This window comes from Solanum lycopersicum, chromosome 7 (assembly GCF_036512215.1).
Source record: "Solanum lycopersicum chromosome 7, SLM_r2.1".
NCBI classification, from domain to species: domain Eukaryota; kingdom Viridiplantae; phylum Streptophyta; class Magnoliopsida; order Solanales; family Solanaceae; genus Solanum; species Solanum lycopersicum.
The window spans coordinates 4886421-4901729 of record NC_090806.1 but is presented as its reverse complement, the minus strand read 5'-3'; the positions used below and the strand labels follow the sequence as shown (position 1 = coordinate 4901729).

At 31.2% G+C, this 15309-nt stretch overlaps 3 protein-coding genes across 3 annotated transcripts; 2 read left to right on the top strand and 1 right to left on the bottom strand.

Moving 5' to 3' along the window:
• The first annotated feature begins 2592 nt into the window (after nucleotides 1-2592).
• Nucleotides 2593-3948, top strand: LOC138337183 (acetyl-CoA-benzylalcohol acetyltransferase-like). Its single transcript, XM_069286813.1, has one exon. The coding sequence runs from the start codon at nucleotides 2593-2595 to the stop codon at nucleotides 3946-3948; it is 1356 nt and encodes a 451-aa protein (XP_069142914.1).
• Nucleotides 3949-5530: 1582 nt separating this feature from the next.
• LOC138337182 (secreted RxLR effector protein 161-like) lies at nucleotides 5531-6034 on the bottom strand. Its single transcript, XM_069286812.1, has one exon. The coding sequence runs from the start codon at nucleotides 6032-6034 to the stop codon at nucleotides 5531-5533; it is 504 nt and encodes a 167-aa protein (XP_069142913.1).
• A 5918-nt stretch (nucleotides 6035-11952) lies between these two features.
• Nucleotides 11953-15073, top strand: LOC101261834 (receptor-like protein kinase ANXUR1). Its single transcript, XM_004242987.4, has one exon. The coding sequence runs from the start codon at nucleotides 12205-12207 to the stop codon at nucleotides 14767-14769; it is 2565 nt and encodes an 854-aa protein (XP_004243035.2). The 5' UTR covers nucleotides 11953-12204; the 3' UTR covers nucleotides 14770-15073.
• Nucleotides 15074-15309: the final 236 nt, after the last annotated feature.

Sequence of the window (15309 nt, the reverse complement as noted above, 5' to 3'; positions counted from 1 at the left end):
ATATTACATATAATCTCTCTGAAATATAGCAAAGATTAAGTAGCAATGCCCATTTTTATTTTTGTTGGACTAAATTGGTCCTAAATATTTTTAACTAACGCCAAAATTTTATTAGTAGAATTTTTTAGTAATTTTTTTTTCGAATTAAGTTTCTCATGGCTTATTACTATGATTCATGAGTTAAAGCTTTAATGTGTTTGTGTGTCTTTCACATCAGCAAAATATTTATAGTAATAAGACGATTGATGAAAATTTTATGAGTCACGATCATAAAGATGTAAATGAAATTATCGAAAGAAGAATTCTCTACGATGAAGAGTTCTTAGTTGGAGTGCTTTGTATCGAAATTGAATGAATGAAATAGTAGAGTCTTCATATCAGTAAGGATCGAACACTTATTGAAGAATAGTTCATTTGTTTTTCTACACTCTCTTTATTCCATATTAACTGAATTTGTGAGACAACGCATACTTATTTAAATAATAATAATTCAAGAAAATAATTTAAACCATACTTTTCACTATTATCTTTTGTATATTATAAACATAACTTTGTAAGTAGTGCAATTTATCTTTTTGAAAAATATTAGACTCCATTAAAGAAAAGAGCAAATATGAAAATAATTCCAAACATGTATCTTGAACATGGGACAATTCGATTATTTTAAATAATAAAAAATATCCAAAAAACTCAGTTTATATGAAATAGAGAAAATAAAAAGACAATACGAAAAGAATGAGCAAGATAACGAAAAATAAATAAATATATAATTCTTTTATTTAAATATATATAGTGCAATTCAACTAAAAAAATATGTACAGGAAGCTTGAGCTTAGTTCACAAGATTAATTAACTAATCATAACTAACTATCCAATCATTAACTATCTTAACAACCTATTGTAACAACAATAATTAAGTTGTTAATTATTATAATTTTTACGTAATTTTTAAATAATATATATTACTTTTTTTATCTCAATATATGTGGCATAAATAAAATTTCAAGAGTCAATATGTTATTAATTTTTGAGATTTATAATATTTTTTACGTAATTTTTAAATTAAATAATATATGTTGCTTTTCTTGTCTCATTTTATCTGATACGAATATATTGATTTTAATTATCAATCATTATGATTTATAACATCTTTCTACAATTTTTAAATATAAAAGAAATTAAAAAAATAAAAGAAACAAATTAAAATGGAAAAAGAAGTAGGGAAATTACAAGTGTGGAACCACACAGGTGAAGCAGGCAGACCGTCACATATTTTGATATGATTCGTAAATATTTTAAGTTGTTAATTATTGTATTATTTACGTAATGTTTAAATAATATATGTTACCTTCCTTGTCCCAATATGTGTAGCATATATAGAACTTCAAGAGTCCATATGTTATTAATTATTGAGATTTATAATATGTGCTACATAGTTTTCAAATTAAATAATACATGTTACTTCCTTTGTCCCATTTTATGTGACACAAATATATTAATTTTAATTGTCAATTATTATGATTTATAGTATCTTTATGTGATTTTGAAATATATTTAAAATAAAAAAAAATAAGACAAACTAATTAAAATGGAGAAAAAAATAGTTGTGAAACTTTTATATATATGTGTGTAACTGTGGAACCACACAGAAAAAACAGGCATGTTGACCTCCACCTGTGTGGTTATCCGCACATATATATAAGTATAGATATAGATATATAAATAAAAAATTAATAATAAATATCTAACTTATTTTTCTCATGTTTGGTTGATGATGAGGAGATTTTTTTGGAAAATAGTTTTTAATGCTTGGTTGATGAATGAAAAATATTTGAAAAAATTGTATGAAATAACAAACTATTAGTTCAAATTAATTGTTATAGCCATAATTATTTCATTTGTAATTCACAGCAAATATTTCATTTTTTTTGTCATCTGATTCGATATATAATTAAATTGGCAAGGTCCGATCAGAAATAGGAAAAATAATGAAAAAAGTCATTTTCAATATGCAATTACTCATTTGGCATACAAATATATAGAATGTATAAAACGTGTTTGTGTTTGTATAAAATGAGAGAACAGTGTATATACAAATACAAATACGTATATTTTCATCATATACGCTATAATTATACAACTAAAAATCTTATTATGCAAATTATAATGTATAAATAAATTTATACAAAATTGAACAATTTGTATAAAATTGGATATATCTAGCGAATTATACAAATCAAAAGCTCTATGGCAACATAAAATTTGCTATGGAGCGCAGTATGCAAACTATATTTATAACATACAAATATGATTTTATTGTTTGTTATACATAAAAGTCGCTCAAAATATTTTTCATAAAATATCTTTTATTATTGGCTTGTGACTAGAAAATATTCTTAGAAAATTAATTCATGATCCGAAAATCAACCCTGATAATTAATCTAGGACTCGATTCTGACATTTGAACTAGAACAAGATCTCGATGATCATTCAAAAATTCGACCCCGAAATCTCACCCACAACAACCGCCTCCCCTATATATAAGTGACATGATTTTTGAAGATATCATAGCAAACACCTTCAAATCAAATAATGGAGTCTACCTCTCTTGCAAAGATTAACATTCTTTCCAAGGATATCATAAGATCCTTCCCCATTTCAAATCATGATAATAACAATAATAATAATAATAATGTTGATCACCCAAAAAATTACAAATTATCTTTCTTTGATCAAATTGCTCTCCAAATGCATGTCCCTTGTGTTCTTTTCTATCCACTCAAATATTCCACCTCCCCTAAAATTTCCATTATACATGAACAACTTCAACAATCATTGTCCAAGCTTTTAACACATGTTTATCCAGCATCAGGTAGATTTTCATCTGATGCTCAATCTATCAATTGTCATGATGAAGGGCTTTTGTATATAAAGGCAAAAGTTGATTCTCAATTTTGTGATTTCCTCAAGGATGCACAAAAAGATATCGACCTAGCATTGAATTTTTGCCCTAAAATCAATCGTAACGATTCGAATTTGTCTCTCACTCCACTAGTTGTAGTGCAAGTGACGGAGTTTGCTTGTGGTAAGGGGCTAGCTTTATCTCTGAGCGCTGAACATGCGGTTATTGATGGATTCACAGCATTGAAATTTGTTTACGAGTGGTCTAAAGTGAGTAAAATGGGAATTAATAAGATCAATTGCTTCACCTTTGATGATTTTGGTACCATTTTCCCACCAACAAGTGATAATCATTTGTTAAAAAGAGTCGAGTCTCCTAGAGATGATCATGTTAAAATGGTCGCGAGGAGGTTTGTCATAAATCAATCTGTGATATCAAAACTGAGGGAACATGTTGGAGTGGTTTATTTCAGACCATCACGAGTTGAGTTAGTGATTGCTTTTCTATGGAGTGCTCTAATCAATATTTTTCAACGTAAAAATAATGGACGTATGAGACCTTGTTTATTGAGCGTCCCTGTGAACTTACGTGGTAAAATTGACTTTCCAAGATACGAAAACTCCTTTGGAAATTTTGCTATTGAAGTCCCGGTCAAATTCATTCCAGGAGAAACAGGAATGGAGTTAAAAGACATTTTACTATTGATCAAGGACGTTATACAAAAAACCAACATTTCATTTGAGAAATCAAGTGATGACATATATACCCTAGCATCCAAGTTTCATAAAGAAATACAAGAATGGGAAGAAAATGAACAAGTGGATGTGTGCATGGCATCAAGTTTATGTAGGTTCCCTATTAATGAAGCTGATTTTGGTTGGGGTAAACCTTGTTTGCTAAGTTTGGGACTGAGACGTAGTGATATGTTTTGGTTGTATGATACACCATGTGGGAGTGGAATTATTGTTCAAGTAGATTTGAAGAAAGACTACATGGACATGTTTGGATGTGACAAAGATGTACTGTCTTTCATTTGTGATGAGTAGAGTACATTTTGAATAAAGCTTTAATGCTAATATTTGATGTTCAATAATGTTGTACCTTCATTGCTTGGTGTGTTTTGTTAAATTAATGTAATAAAAATCATTAGTTTAATTGTTTGTGAACTACTTTTTACATCTTGCATACGTGTTCAATGAAACTTTATTAGTCAATGAGTTGAAGAATTTAATATTTTTTTTGTGTCATTTTAAAATATATATGCTACTCTTGTTTCAATTTACATGAATAATAATAAATATTTTCAATTATTAATTTATTGTGAATTTTATAACTTTTGATGTCATCTTCGAGTAATACATGTTACTTTTTTTTATTTTAGTATAAATGACATGTATGGAATAAGAGAGTGAATCATTTTTTTCACATGAGTTGAAAACATTTTCAGTTGTTAATTATGTAATTTATAGTTTTCTTAATAACTTTTAACCATATATGTTATTTCATTTATTTAAATTCATGTGAGACTGATAGAGTTTCAAAATTAACTATATCTTTTTTTAAAAAAAAAATTGCCTCTAATATATTTTGTAGTTAAAGTATAAATTGATTAATAAATTTTAAAATTGAAAAATAATATTAAATTAGTTATCAATCTTTTTTTTTTTTAAAAAAAAGATAAATACATTAAAATGAAAAAAAAAACCTTTTAGTCATATATATTATTTCATTTATTAAATTCATGTGAACACTGACAGAATTTCAAAAGTTAACTATATTTTTGAAATTAAAGAATAAATTGTGAGACAGAAATAGAAATAAAAATAAAAAAATGAGAATTAAAGTAGATTGAAAGAAACATAATAGGGAGAAAGAAGGAGCCCACATTCGTGGTTGACGTAAAGCAAAATGAAAATTTAAAAAATAATATTGATGAATGTTATAAAAGAACTTACTAAAATTAATATACTAAAAGAAGGAAAATTTAGGAAGTAATTATATTTCATAAAATTGTATATAATGACTACTTATAGCCATAAGTATATGTATTACTTTGGCCATTATTGGCCAAGTGATGTACATCTTTGGCTTATTATTGGCCAACTGATGAGTTGCACAAGTGATGCAACTCATTCACTGTTTGGGGCCCACGTGACATTCTTTACAACACTCCCTCTTGTATGTCTATGTAAGTATATAGGCATACATAATATGCATTACTTGCTGCCTCATTAAAAACCTTTCTAGGAAAACCCAGTGGGATAAAACCTAGACTAAGGAAAAAAGAGTATAGTACGTATTTTACTCCCCCTGATAAAAATCACGATTCAGATGGTTAAGTTTTCGCATTCCAATTTTGTGAACTATCTTCTCAAGAGTTGAGGCTGGTAAAGATTTGGTAAATAAATCTGCTGGATTATCACTTGAACGAATTTATCGCACATCGATATCACCATTCTTCTGGAGGTCATGTGTGAAGAACAATTTTGGTGAAATGTGTTTCGTTCTATCTCCTTTTATAAAGCCTCCTCTTAATTGAGCTATGCATGCAGCATTGTCTTCAAAGAGTATTGCGGGTATCTTGACGTCACACTTCAAACCACATCTTTCTTTGATAAAATGTATTACTCATCTTAACCATACACATTCTCTACTTGCTTCATGAATGACTATTATCTCAGCATGATTTGAAGAAGTAGCGACAATAGACTGCTTCGTAGATCGCCATGATATAGCAGTACCTCCATATGTGAACAGATAGCCTGTTTGTGATCGAGTTTTATGTGGGTCAGATAAATAACCTGCATCTGCATGACCAACAAGGTCTGCACTATCTTTATTAGAATAAAACAGACCCATATCACTAGTTCCCCTTAGATATCGCAATATATGTTTAACTTCATTCCAATGTCTTCGTGTAGGGGAAGAACTATATCTTGCTAATAAATTAACAGAAAATGCTATGTCGGGTCTCGTAGCATTAGCAAGATACATAAGTGCCCCAATTGCACTGAGATAAGGTATCTCTGGACCAAGAGGTTCCTCATTCTCTTCTTGAGGTCGGAATGGATCCTTACTCACTTCAATTGATCGGACAACCATTGGAGTACTTAATGGATGTGCTTTGTCCATGTAAAATCGTTTCAAGATTTTCTCAGTATAGGCAGATTGATGGATGAAGACCCCGTCTACTAAATATTCTATTTGTAGTCCAAGACAAATTTTTGTCTTTCCAAAGTCTTTCATCTCAAATTATTTCTTTAGATATTCAATTGCCTTTTGAACCTAATCTGGAGTTCCAATGAGATTAATGTCATCAACATAAACAGCAAGAATAACACACCCCAATGTTGTTTTCTTAATAAATATACAAGGACAAATGACATCGTTTATATAACCTTGTTTTATCAAGTACTCACTAAGGCGATTCAATGTTAACTTTCATTGGTGATGGCCTAGTAATCAATTTGCCTTGGCAACAAACAGCACATGAAAACTCATCATTTGTAAGAATCTTCAGGTTCTTTAATGGATGTCCATTTGAGTTTTCAATGATTCGTCTCATCATTATTGATCCAGGATGACCTATTCGGTCATGCCAAAGCACAAAAGTCTTTAAGTCAGTAAACTTCTGGTTTACGATAGAGTGTTCTTCAATCGTACTTATTTTGCATAATATAGGCCAGAAGATAAAGTTGATAATTTCTCCAACACATATTTCTGGTCTGAGACAATCTTGGTAATACCAAAGTATTCAACATTCATTTCATTTATTGTTTCAACATGATATCCATTTCGGCGAATATCTTTAAAACTTAACAGGTTTCTTGGGGATTTAGAAGAGAACAAAGCATCTTCTATGACGAGTTTTGTCCCCTTAGGCAGAAATATAGTAGCTCTTCCGGAGCCTTCTATTAAGTTTGAATTACCAGAAATTGTAGTAACATTTGCTTTTCTTCTAAGCAAGTAGAAGAAGTATTTTTCATCTTTGAATATGGCGTGCGTTGTTCCACTATCAATTACACAAATATCTTCATGATTGATCATTGAGGTATCCATATACTCTTCAAGATAAAAGATATAAACGAAATAAACATTATAATATTATTACTAAACAGAAACATTACACAATCTTTTAGTTATTTACAAGTCTAGAAAAATATATTCATACTAGTTCATACAAACGACGAAAATGAAATATATTTACATTATCACAGATCCATCACCTATCAGGTGATCTATCTTTCCTTCGGGATTCTCAAAGAAATCCGCTACATCTAGATGCATGGGTTCAACAGTATCTTCCGAGATAAAGCTGGCTTCAGCGTTATTTTTCACCTCCTTCAGGGAAGCTTGATATAGCTCAACCAGGTGCCTTGGTGTACGACAGGTACGTGACCAATGTCCTTTTCCTCCACATCGGTAACATTTGTTGTCAGAATTTTTCTTCTGCACTACATCATGTTTTTCATTCTTCTTTTTACACTGCTGGTGTTGAAGGTTATTATTTAGTGCAAGACGATCACCATGATTGAAATTTCTTCCTCGACCATGACCACGACCACGACCTTTTTCACGCCTAGATTGGTGAAAATTTGTTGTATTTACTTCAAGAAATGGCATAGAACTAGTAGGTCGACTTTCATGGTTTTTCATCAGCAAGTCATTATGTTGTTCAGCAACAAGGAGATGTAAAATTAATTCGAAATATTTTTTAAATCTCATTTCTCGATATTGCTGCTGCAGAAGCATACTCGAGGCAGGAAAAGTGGAAAACGTTTTCTCCAGCATATCATGATCAGTGATATTTTCTCCACATAATTTTAATTTTGAGATAATTTTAAACATGGAAGAGTTATACTCATTGATAGATTTAAAATCTTGAAGTCTCAACTGGATCCAGTCATAACGTGTCTGTGGAAGGACGACCAACTTCAGGTGGTCATATCTATCTTTTAAATTGTTCCACAACACCAGAGGATCCTTAACAGTGAGATATTCCATTTTCAAACCTTCATCAAGGAGATGACGGAGAAATATCATCGCCTTAGCACGATTTTGATTCGATGCTTGATTATTTTCTTGGATGGTGTCTGCTAGACCCATCGCATCAAGATGAATTTCTGCATTGAGTACCCATGATAGATAGTTTTTTCCTGATATGTCTAGAGCAAGAAATTTAAGTTTAGAGAGATTAGACATTATTAAGAAAAGGAAATTTATACCTCCGAGGCTTTTAAAGTCTTTATTTGAACTGGCAGAGACTCGTGCTGATAACGTGTTATAAAAAAACTTACTAAAATTAATATACTAAAAGAAGGAAAATTTAGGAAGTAATTTATGTATCACTTTGGCCATTATTGACCAAGTGATGTACATCTTTGGCTTATTATTGGCCAAGTGATGAGTTGCACAAGCGATGCAACTCATTCACTGTTTGGGGCCCACGTGGCATTCTTTACAACAATGAATAGTTAATTAACATTATTGTTGATTGATTGGATCAGTAAATTTTTATAAAATTATGTTAGAAGTTTTGTTATAACACGTAATCACAAATATTTATTTATAAAAAAAATATAATTTATTAATGTGATGACTTAGGATATTTCGATATTTTATTTAGGGAGAATGCACAATATCCCTTAGATTATGACCAAAATTTCAGACACACACCTTAACTAAACTAAGGTCATATTACCCCTAAACTTATTTTTTTTGTAATTATATACACTTTTTGTCTTACGTGGCACACTCTGTGATCCCACATAATTGAGGCGCGTGAGAGATATTTGGATGTCACGTAAGCCAAAAAGATACACAAAATTACAAAAAAAAACGTTCGAGGGGTAATAGGACCTTAGTTTAGTTAAGGTATGTCTCTGAAATTTCAGTCATAGTCAAGGTGAATACTTGTGCATTTTCCCTTTTATTTATGAAACATGATTGCTCTTATTCGGTAAATTCGTACAAGAATTGATTTTTTTTTTTTGATAATTTTCATAAATTAAAGAGTTTAATATTCAAAAAAATTAGAACTTAAATAATTTCAAATCATTTGTCCAAACAAATTTCAACTTCAATTCAACCTAATTTAAATTAGGTCCAAACAAGCCCTTAATCATTTGCTACCTCTCCATTCTTTTACCCTTTCTTCGGCAACGGAAGCCTGCAACAAAGTGGGAAAATAAAATACTATGATAACATTAAGTCACATTTTTCGGTGTAAAAAGCTTTAAGATAATTTAAAATTAAGCAAAATTATATAAAAAAAGATATTTTTTATTAATATTTTGATTCAAAAATATTACTTTTATTACTTTTGATTCAAACTCATAAATATTGTTGTTTCTTTTTTGTGTAAACACATTTTTTTTCCTAATAAAAAATACGGCAATATGTCCTTAATTTTCATAACTACATGATCTAGAAACCTATCATTAATTTTTATTTAGATAACAATAAGATTCATTGTCCTTGGGATATATAAACTATTTTCATCCAAACACTTATTTTATTTTATTTTTTACAAAAGCTCGAAAAGACATCTTTCTTTAAAATAATTATTTTTTTAAAGAAAAAAAAAACTTTAATCTTTCAAAAACATGATCAAACAGGTTCACACAATAATTGAAATGATTGAACTATTTTCTTGAAAAAATTACTGTTGTATATGATGGATTTGCAAGACATTACCTCTTTTTTCCAATTAGTTTTGGAAATCATGAGAATAAGAATACTAGTTTGAAGTGTGGTTCCTAACAACATTCCTGTCCACATGCCCTGCCATTTATAATTTATTTACAAATATAAACCAAAAGAAAAGATAAAAACCATGAAATTATATATAATAATGTGATACACTTTTTTAGTCCATCTCAATCAAGAAAGAAAGAACTCTCTTAGATCCAAAATAAATGAATCTCAAAACATTTTCTCTATGTTCTAAAAATGAATCAATTTTTCAAAATTTAAAAATGTATTAATTGTTTCTTTCCAAAACTACATTTTCTTTAAAGGTCTTTTCAACTTTATATCTAGTTTTTAAAGAGGTTTAGTTGTCTTTAATTATTTGTTCATTTTGATTGATTAAGAGCCTGTTTGGCTCAGCTTAAAAGTTGGTCAAACTGACTTAAAAGTTGGTTTTTGACTTATTTAACTGTTTGGCAATACTCAAAATAGCTTATTTTAAGTTAAAAAAAACTTATTTTAAGCCAAAAGTTAAAAGCTGGGGTAGGGGTGCTTTTTTCTTTTTAGCTTATAAGCTGTTTTAAGTTGACCACATTTTTATGTTTTTTCCCTTAATATTTTTATACAATCTCCAAATTACCCATATAACCCTAACATCTCTTTCTTCTAGTTTCCCCTTTTCACGTTTGACATAACAACTTCAGCACTTTTATCCAAACGCATAACTGCTTATTTTAAAAATAAGTTTCAGCACTTTCAAAAGTACTTTTTTAAAGCTGCTTTTATTAAGCTCATCCAAACGGGCCCTAAGTAAGGATAATTTTTTACCTATAATACCTTCAATTAATTAATTTGAAAAAGGTAGAATTTCATGAAAGTATTATGTTTTTAATTCATCTATTTCATAATTAATAGAGGTAAAATGGTAAACTCATTATGTCAATCGTTATTTTTTTAATAGGTATATCAATTCAAAAATAGACAAGTAATTAGGGACGTAGAAAATACACAAAATTATCGTTAAATTAATATTGTGGATTGCTTTTCTTAAGAGGTACTACTCTTTCTATGCGACTTGGCATAGTCTGATTACAGGAATTTTTTGATGCCTGATGATAATCTCTGGTAGCTTCTACTCATCTTTCTTTGTGGTGGAAGTTTTGCTTTATTTACTTGTATGCTAGGAATCTGTAGGGTCCGATGGGTTGAATCACGACATGACAAAAAATGTCTTTGTTTACTTAATTTTAAAATTCTCTTTTACCTTTACTGCCTCTATCCGCTTAACTCAAAAGTTTCCCACCCTCCGTCAAGGAAATGGATGGAGTATTATCTTTCTATAATTAGGGATAATATGATTTTTAAATTTCATTTAACCTTTATGAAATAGATCCTCTATCTACTGTTTCAAAAATAGATATTCATTTTTTTCTAGTCCAATTTAAAAAATCAAGAAATAATTTTATCATTGAGAAAATAGTCTAAAGCCCTCCTCGCCCACCCCACCAAGAGATTAAAGCTCAAACGACATTACTTATTTTTTTTTTTTTTGCGATTCTTCCTCCTTGAAATGTTTTGAAAAGAATCAAAATATATTTTTTAAAAAGAAAATCTAGAAAATTATTTTAGGGAACTCTTTGTTTAAATTTGAATAATTTGGTTTTATTTGACGTTATAAGTAAGACAAATCAATGTTTGCAAAGAAATTGTGCTTTTGGGAAAATAATTCTTTTCAAATAATTATATTACTATGAAATTAAAATATATTGGAGAAAGACAATCTAAATTGGGGAGAGGTTGGGGTTATGGGGTTGGAGGTGGTGTAGAAAATGCTTTGAGTGTGGGAGGCGTAGGGGTTGTGGACTGTGGAGAAGACAATTTGGTGGGGGAAGGTGGAGAAGACAACATAGGATGGGCTTGTACATGGTGCTTGGATAAATATTGTCACCTGTTACTAAGTTATTGATCTTTTTAAAAAAAAAATTAAAATTCATTATTTAAAAATATTTCAATATATATTTCACGTGTCTTTATTTAATTCATCATTTTGACACATCATTGGCCAATGTGTTACGCATATCTTACATATTTGGCTGATTATATATATATATATATATATATATATATATATATATATATATATATATATATATATATATATATATATTTATATATATCAAAACACACACCAAAGCATGATATAAGGTGTCTAAAATGATATAAATTTAATTTAAATATCTAAGTGAAAATTAGTGTCAAAAGTGTGACATAAACAGTGACTAAATTAATGAAATTTAATGGCCCCTATTTAATAGATCAATAAATATAGAGGGAAACGTTACCTAAACATCTCTTACCACTAACTTACCGTATGTAACGTTTCTCAATCCAAATACTCATTCAAAGAAAAACACAAAGTAACAAAAGAAGAAAGATTTCATTATAGGAAAAAAAAGAAATCTTAGTTTTGAATCTCCATTTTTCTATGCTTTTTATCCCTTATCCATGGATGAAATGCATTAAAGGTGTGAGACTTTGTTAAACTTAATGGCTAATAAAGTAGCCATTATATGTTGGATATCTATCTATTGCATCTACTTTGATAATCAACAATGAAATTTTACACATTTTTGGTTATCATAACCACATTTTGTTCCCTCTTAAGCAAGGTATATTCATTAACAAATGTTACCAATTCTTATTCTTTTGTTTTGTCATGTGGAGCTACAAGTAATGCCACAGATGCAGATGGAAGGATTTGGAGTCCAGATTCTACATATTTCCCTTCATCTTCTGGTAATTCAATCACATCTAAAGCTAAATATCAAGACCCTTCATTGATTTCTGATATTCCTTATATGACTGCTAGAATTTTCAAGAATCAAACCACTTATTCCTTCCCTGTTTCTCCGAAATCTCGCCATTGGATTAGACTTCATTTTTATCCTTCTTCCTATGACAATTTCAATTGTTCCAGTTCATTCTTTTCTGTAAATATTGCCGGTTTTACTCTTCTAAACAACTTTAGTGCTTCAATCACAGCACAAGCACTAACACAGGCTTATATCATAAGAGAATTCACTCTTGTACCTCTCCAAACTTCTACACTTAACATAACATTTACCCCTTCTTCCGCGTATAATGACTCATTTGCGTTTATCAATGGGATTGAGATTGTTTCAATGCCTGAAATATTTGAACCCGCGCCTATGGTGGGGTTCTCAGATCAGACTACGGAAACACAAGCTTCTTCTATGCAAACTATGTTCAGGTTAAATGTTGGTGGACAGTATATTCCAGCTAATAATAACTCGGGCTTAGGGAGAATATGGTATGATGACGCGCCATATTTGTTTGGCGCATCTTTTGGTATCACGTCTGCAGCTAATAATAGTATGAAAATTTCATATCCTTCTAATTTGCCTAATTACATTGCTCCAGAGGATGTTTATAGGACAGCACGAACGATGGGGCCAAATGCTGATGTTAATAGGAATTATAATCTGACTTGGATCTTCAAAGTTGATACAAATTTTACTTATCTTGTGAGGTTACATTTCTGTGATTTTCAAATGAAAAGGATGAATCAGAGGGTGTTTAAGGTATTTCTTAATAATCAGACTGCTTTAGAAGAAGCTGATGTGATTGGGTGGTCTTCTGCTCAAAATGTGCCAGCATACAAGGACTTTGTAATATATCAAACTGGTGATGATGATATGTGGGTAGCTTTACATCCTACTGATGAGACGAAGGCCCAGTTTTATGATGCAATCCTCAATGGATTAGAGATTTTTAAGATCAACGATACAAAGGGGAATTTGGCAGGGCCTAATCCTGTGCCATCACCACCCCTAGCAGCTGCAGACACTGATTCTCAGTCAAAACCAGCATTTGCATCAAACAAAACTAGTAAGAAAGGCATAATAGTTGGTTCGGTGGCAGGAATGACAGCTGGACTTAGTATCGTTGTTGTTGTACTTGCTTGTGTCAAGCGAAGGAAGAATATAAACAATGGAGGGAATAAGTCTAGCAGAGGTGGTTGGTTACCTATTTATAGTTCTAGGAGTACAGAAACTAGAACAACTATCTCAGGTAAAAGCAGTGGCAGTAGTCACATTTCCAACATTGGTGGAGGCCTTTGTAGGTACTTCACCTTAGCTGAGATAAAACAAGGTACAAAGAATTTTGACGAGTCACGAGTTATTGGAGTTGGAGGATTTGGTAAAGTATATAGAGGAGAGATTGATGGAGGGACTATGGTTGCTATTAAGAGAGCAAACCCTTCTTCTGAACAAGGTCTTCATGAGTTCCAAACTGAGATAGAATTGCTTTCAAAACTTAGACATAGACATTTAGTCTCACTGATTGGGGCTTGTGAAGAGAATGATGAGATGATATTAGTCTATGATTACATGGCTAACGGGACATTGAGAGAGCACCTTTACAAGCACAACAAGCCACCTTTGTCATGGAAGCAAAGGTTGGATATTTGTATTGGTGCAGCCAGAGGTCTTCACTATCTTCACACTGGTGCAAGGTACACTATCATCCATAGGGATGTGAAAACTACAAACATTTTGGTGGATGACAAGTGGGTGGCAAAAGTTTCTGATTTCGGGCTTTCGAAAATCGGACCTAATCTCCAACAAACTCATGTTAGTACAATGGTGAAAGGAAGTTTTGGATACTTGGATCCAGAGTATTTCAGAAGACAGCAACTGACAGAAAAGTCTGATGTCTACTCTTTTGGGGTTGTCCTATTTGAAGTGTTGTCTGGAAGGCCAGCTCTAAATGCTAGTCTTCCAAAGGAACAAGTCAGTCTAGCAGATTGGGCATTACACTGCCATAGGAAAAATACTACCAAGGAACTTATGGATCCACATATTAAAGGGGAGATTATAGAAGAATGTCTGAAGCAATTCATCGATACAGCAGTGAGTTGTTTGTCTGATCACGGAACTGATCGTCCTTCAATGGGTTCAGTGCTGTGGAATCTTGAGTACTGCCTTCAGTTGCAAAGTGATCCCGATGAACCAAAAATGGTGGCGGAACAGAAAGCTAATGATGCCTATGCTATGCATAAAGAGTTGTTAACGGTTGCAGAAGAAGGTAAGGAGTCAGCAGAGGACAGCACGGACACTGTCTTCTCACAAATTGTAAATCCACAAGGTAGATAGTTGCTTAGTTCTACCGTTGTGCTTTTGTTTTTGTTTAGATGTTTCCTGTCAATATTAGCAATTATGAAGAGAGTTTATAATTGACCATGAAGCTTGCTTAGCTTGTATAGCACCTTCATTTCCAACAGGCAGGTTGGGTGTTCGAGTCATGTGGATGGTACATGGAAGTACTAATAATCCTCCTAGACTGGGGGTGGAAAAAAAAAACACTTGTAGCTTGTACCTCTGTTATTCTTAGTGCCTTCATTATTGCTTCCCTGCGAGTGAAGCATGTTCAATGTTATAGCTGCACTGCTTATGGTTAGCACAAGTCTTATTTTCTGAGACTGAATCTCTATTTGGTCCGCGTTATTATTCAAGAAAGTAAACAGATAAACTAGTAGAACAATTTACAATCGAATAAACAAATTGGTTATATATCATGCATGTGGAAAATAGTAGAATTGAGGTTAATTTTTTTACATACAAACAAATAAGAATCTCATCATTCATTTCGCCTTAACTAGTGTGATCTCAAAGCATCTTATTTCAGTACTTTTT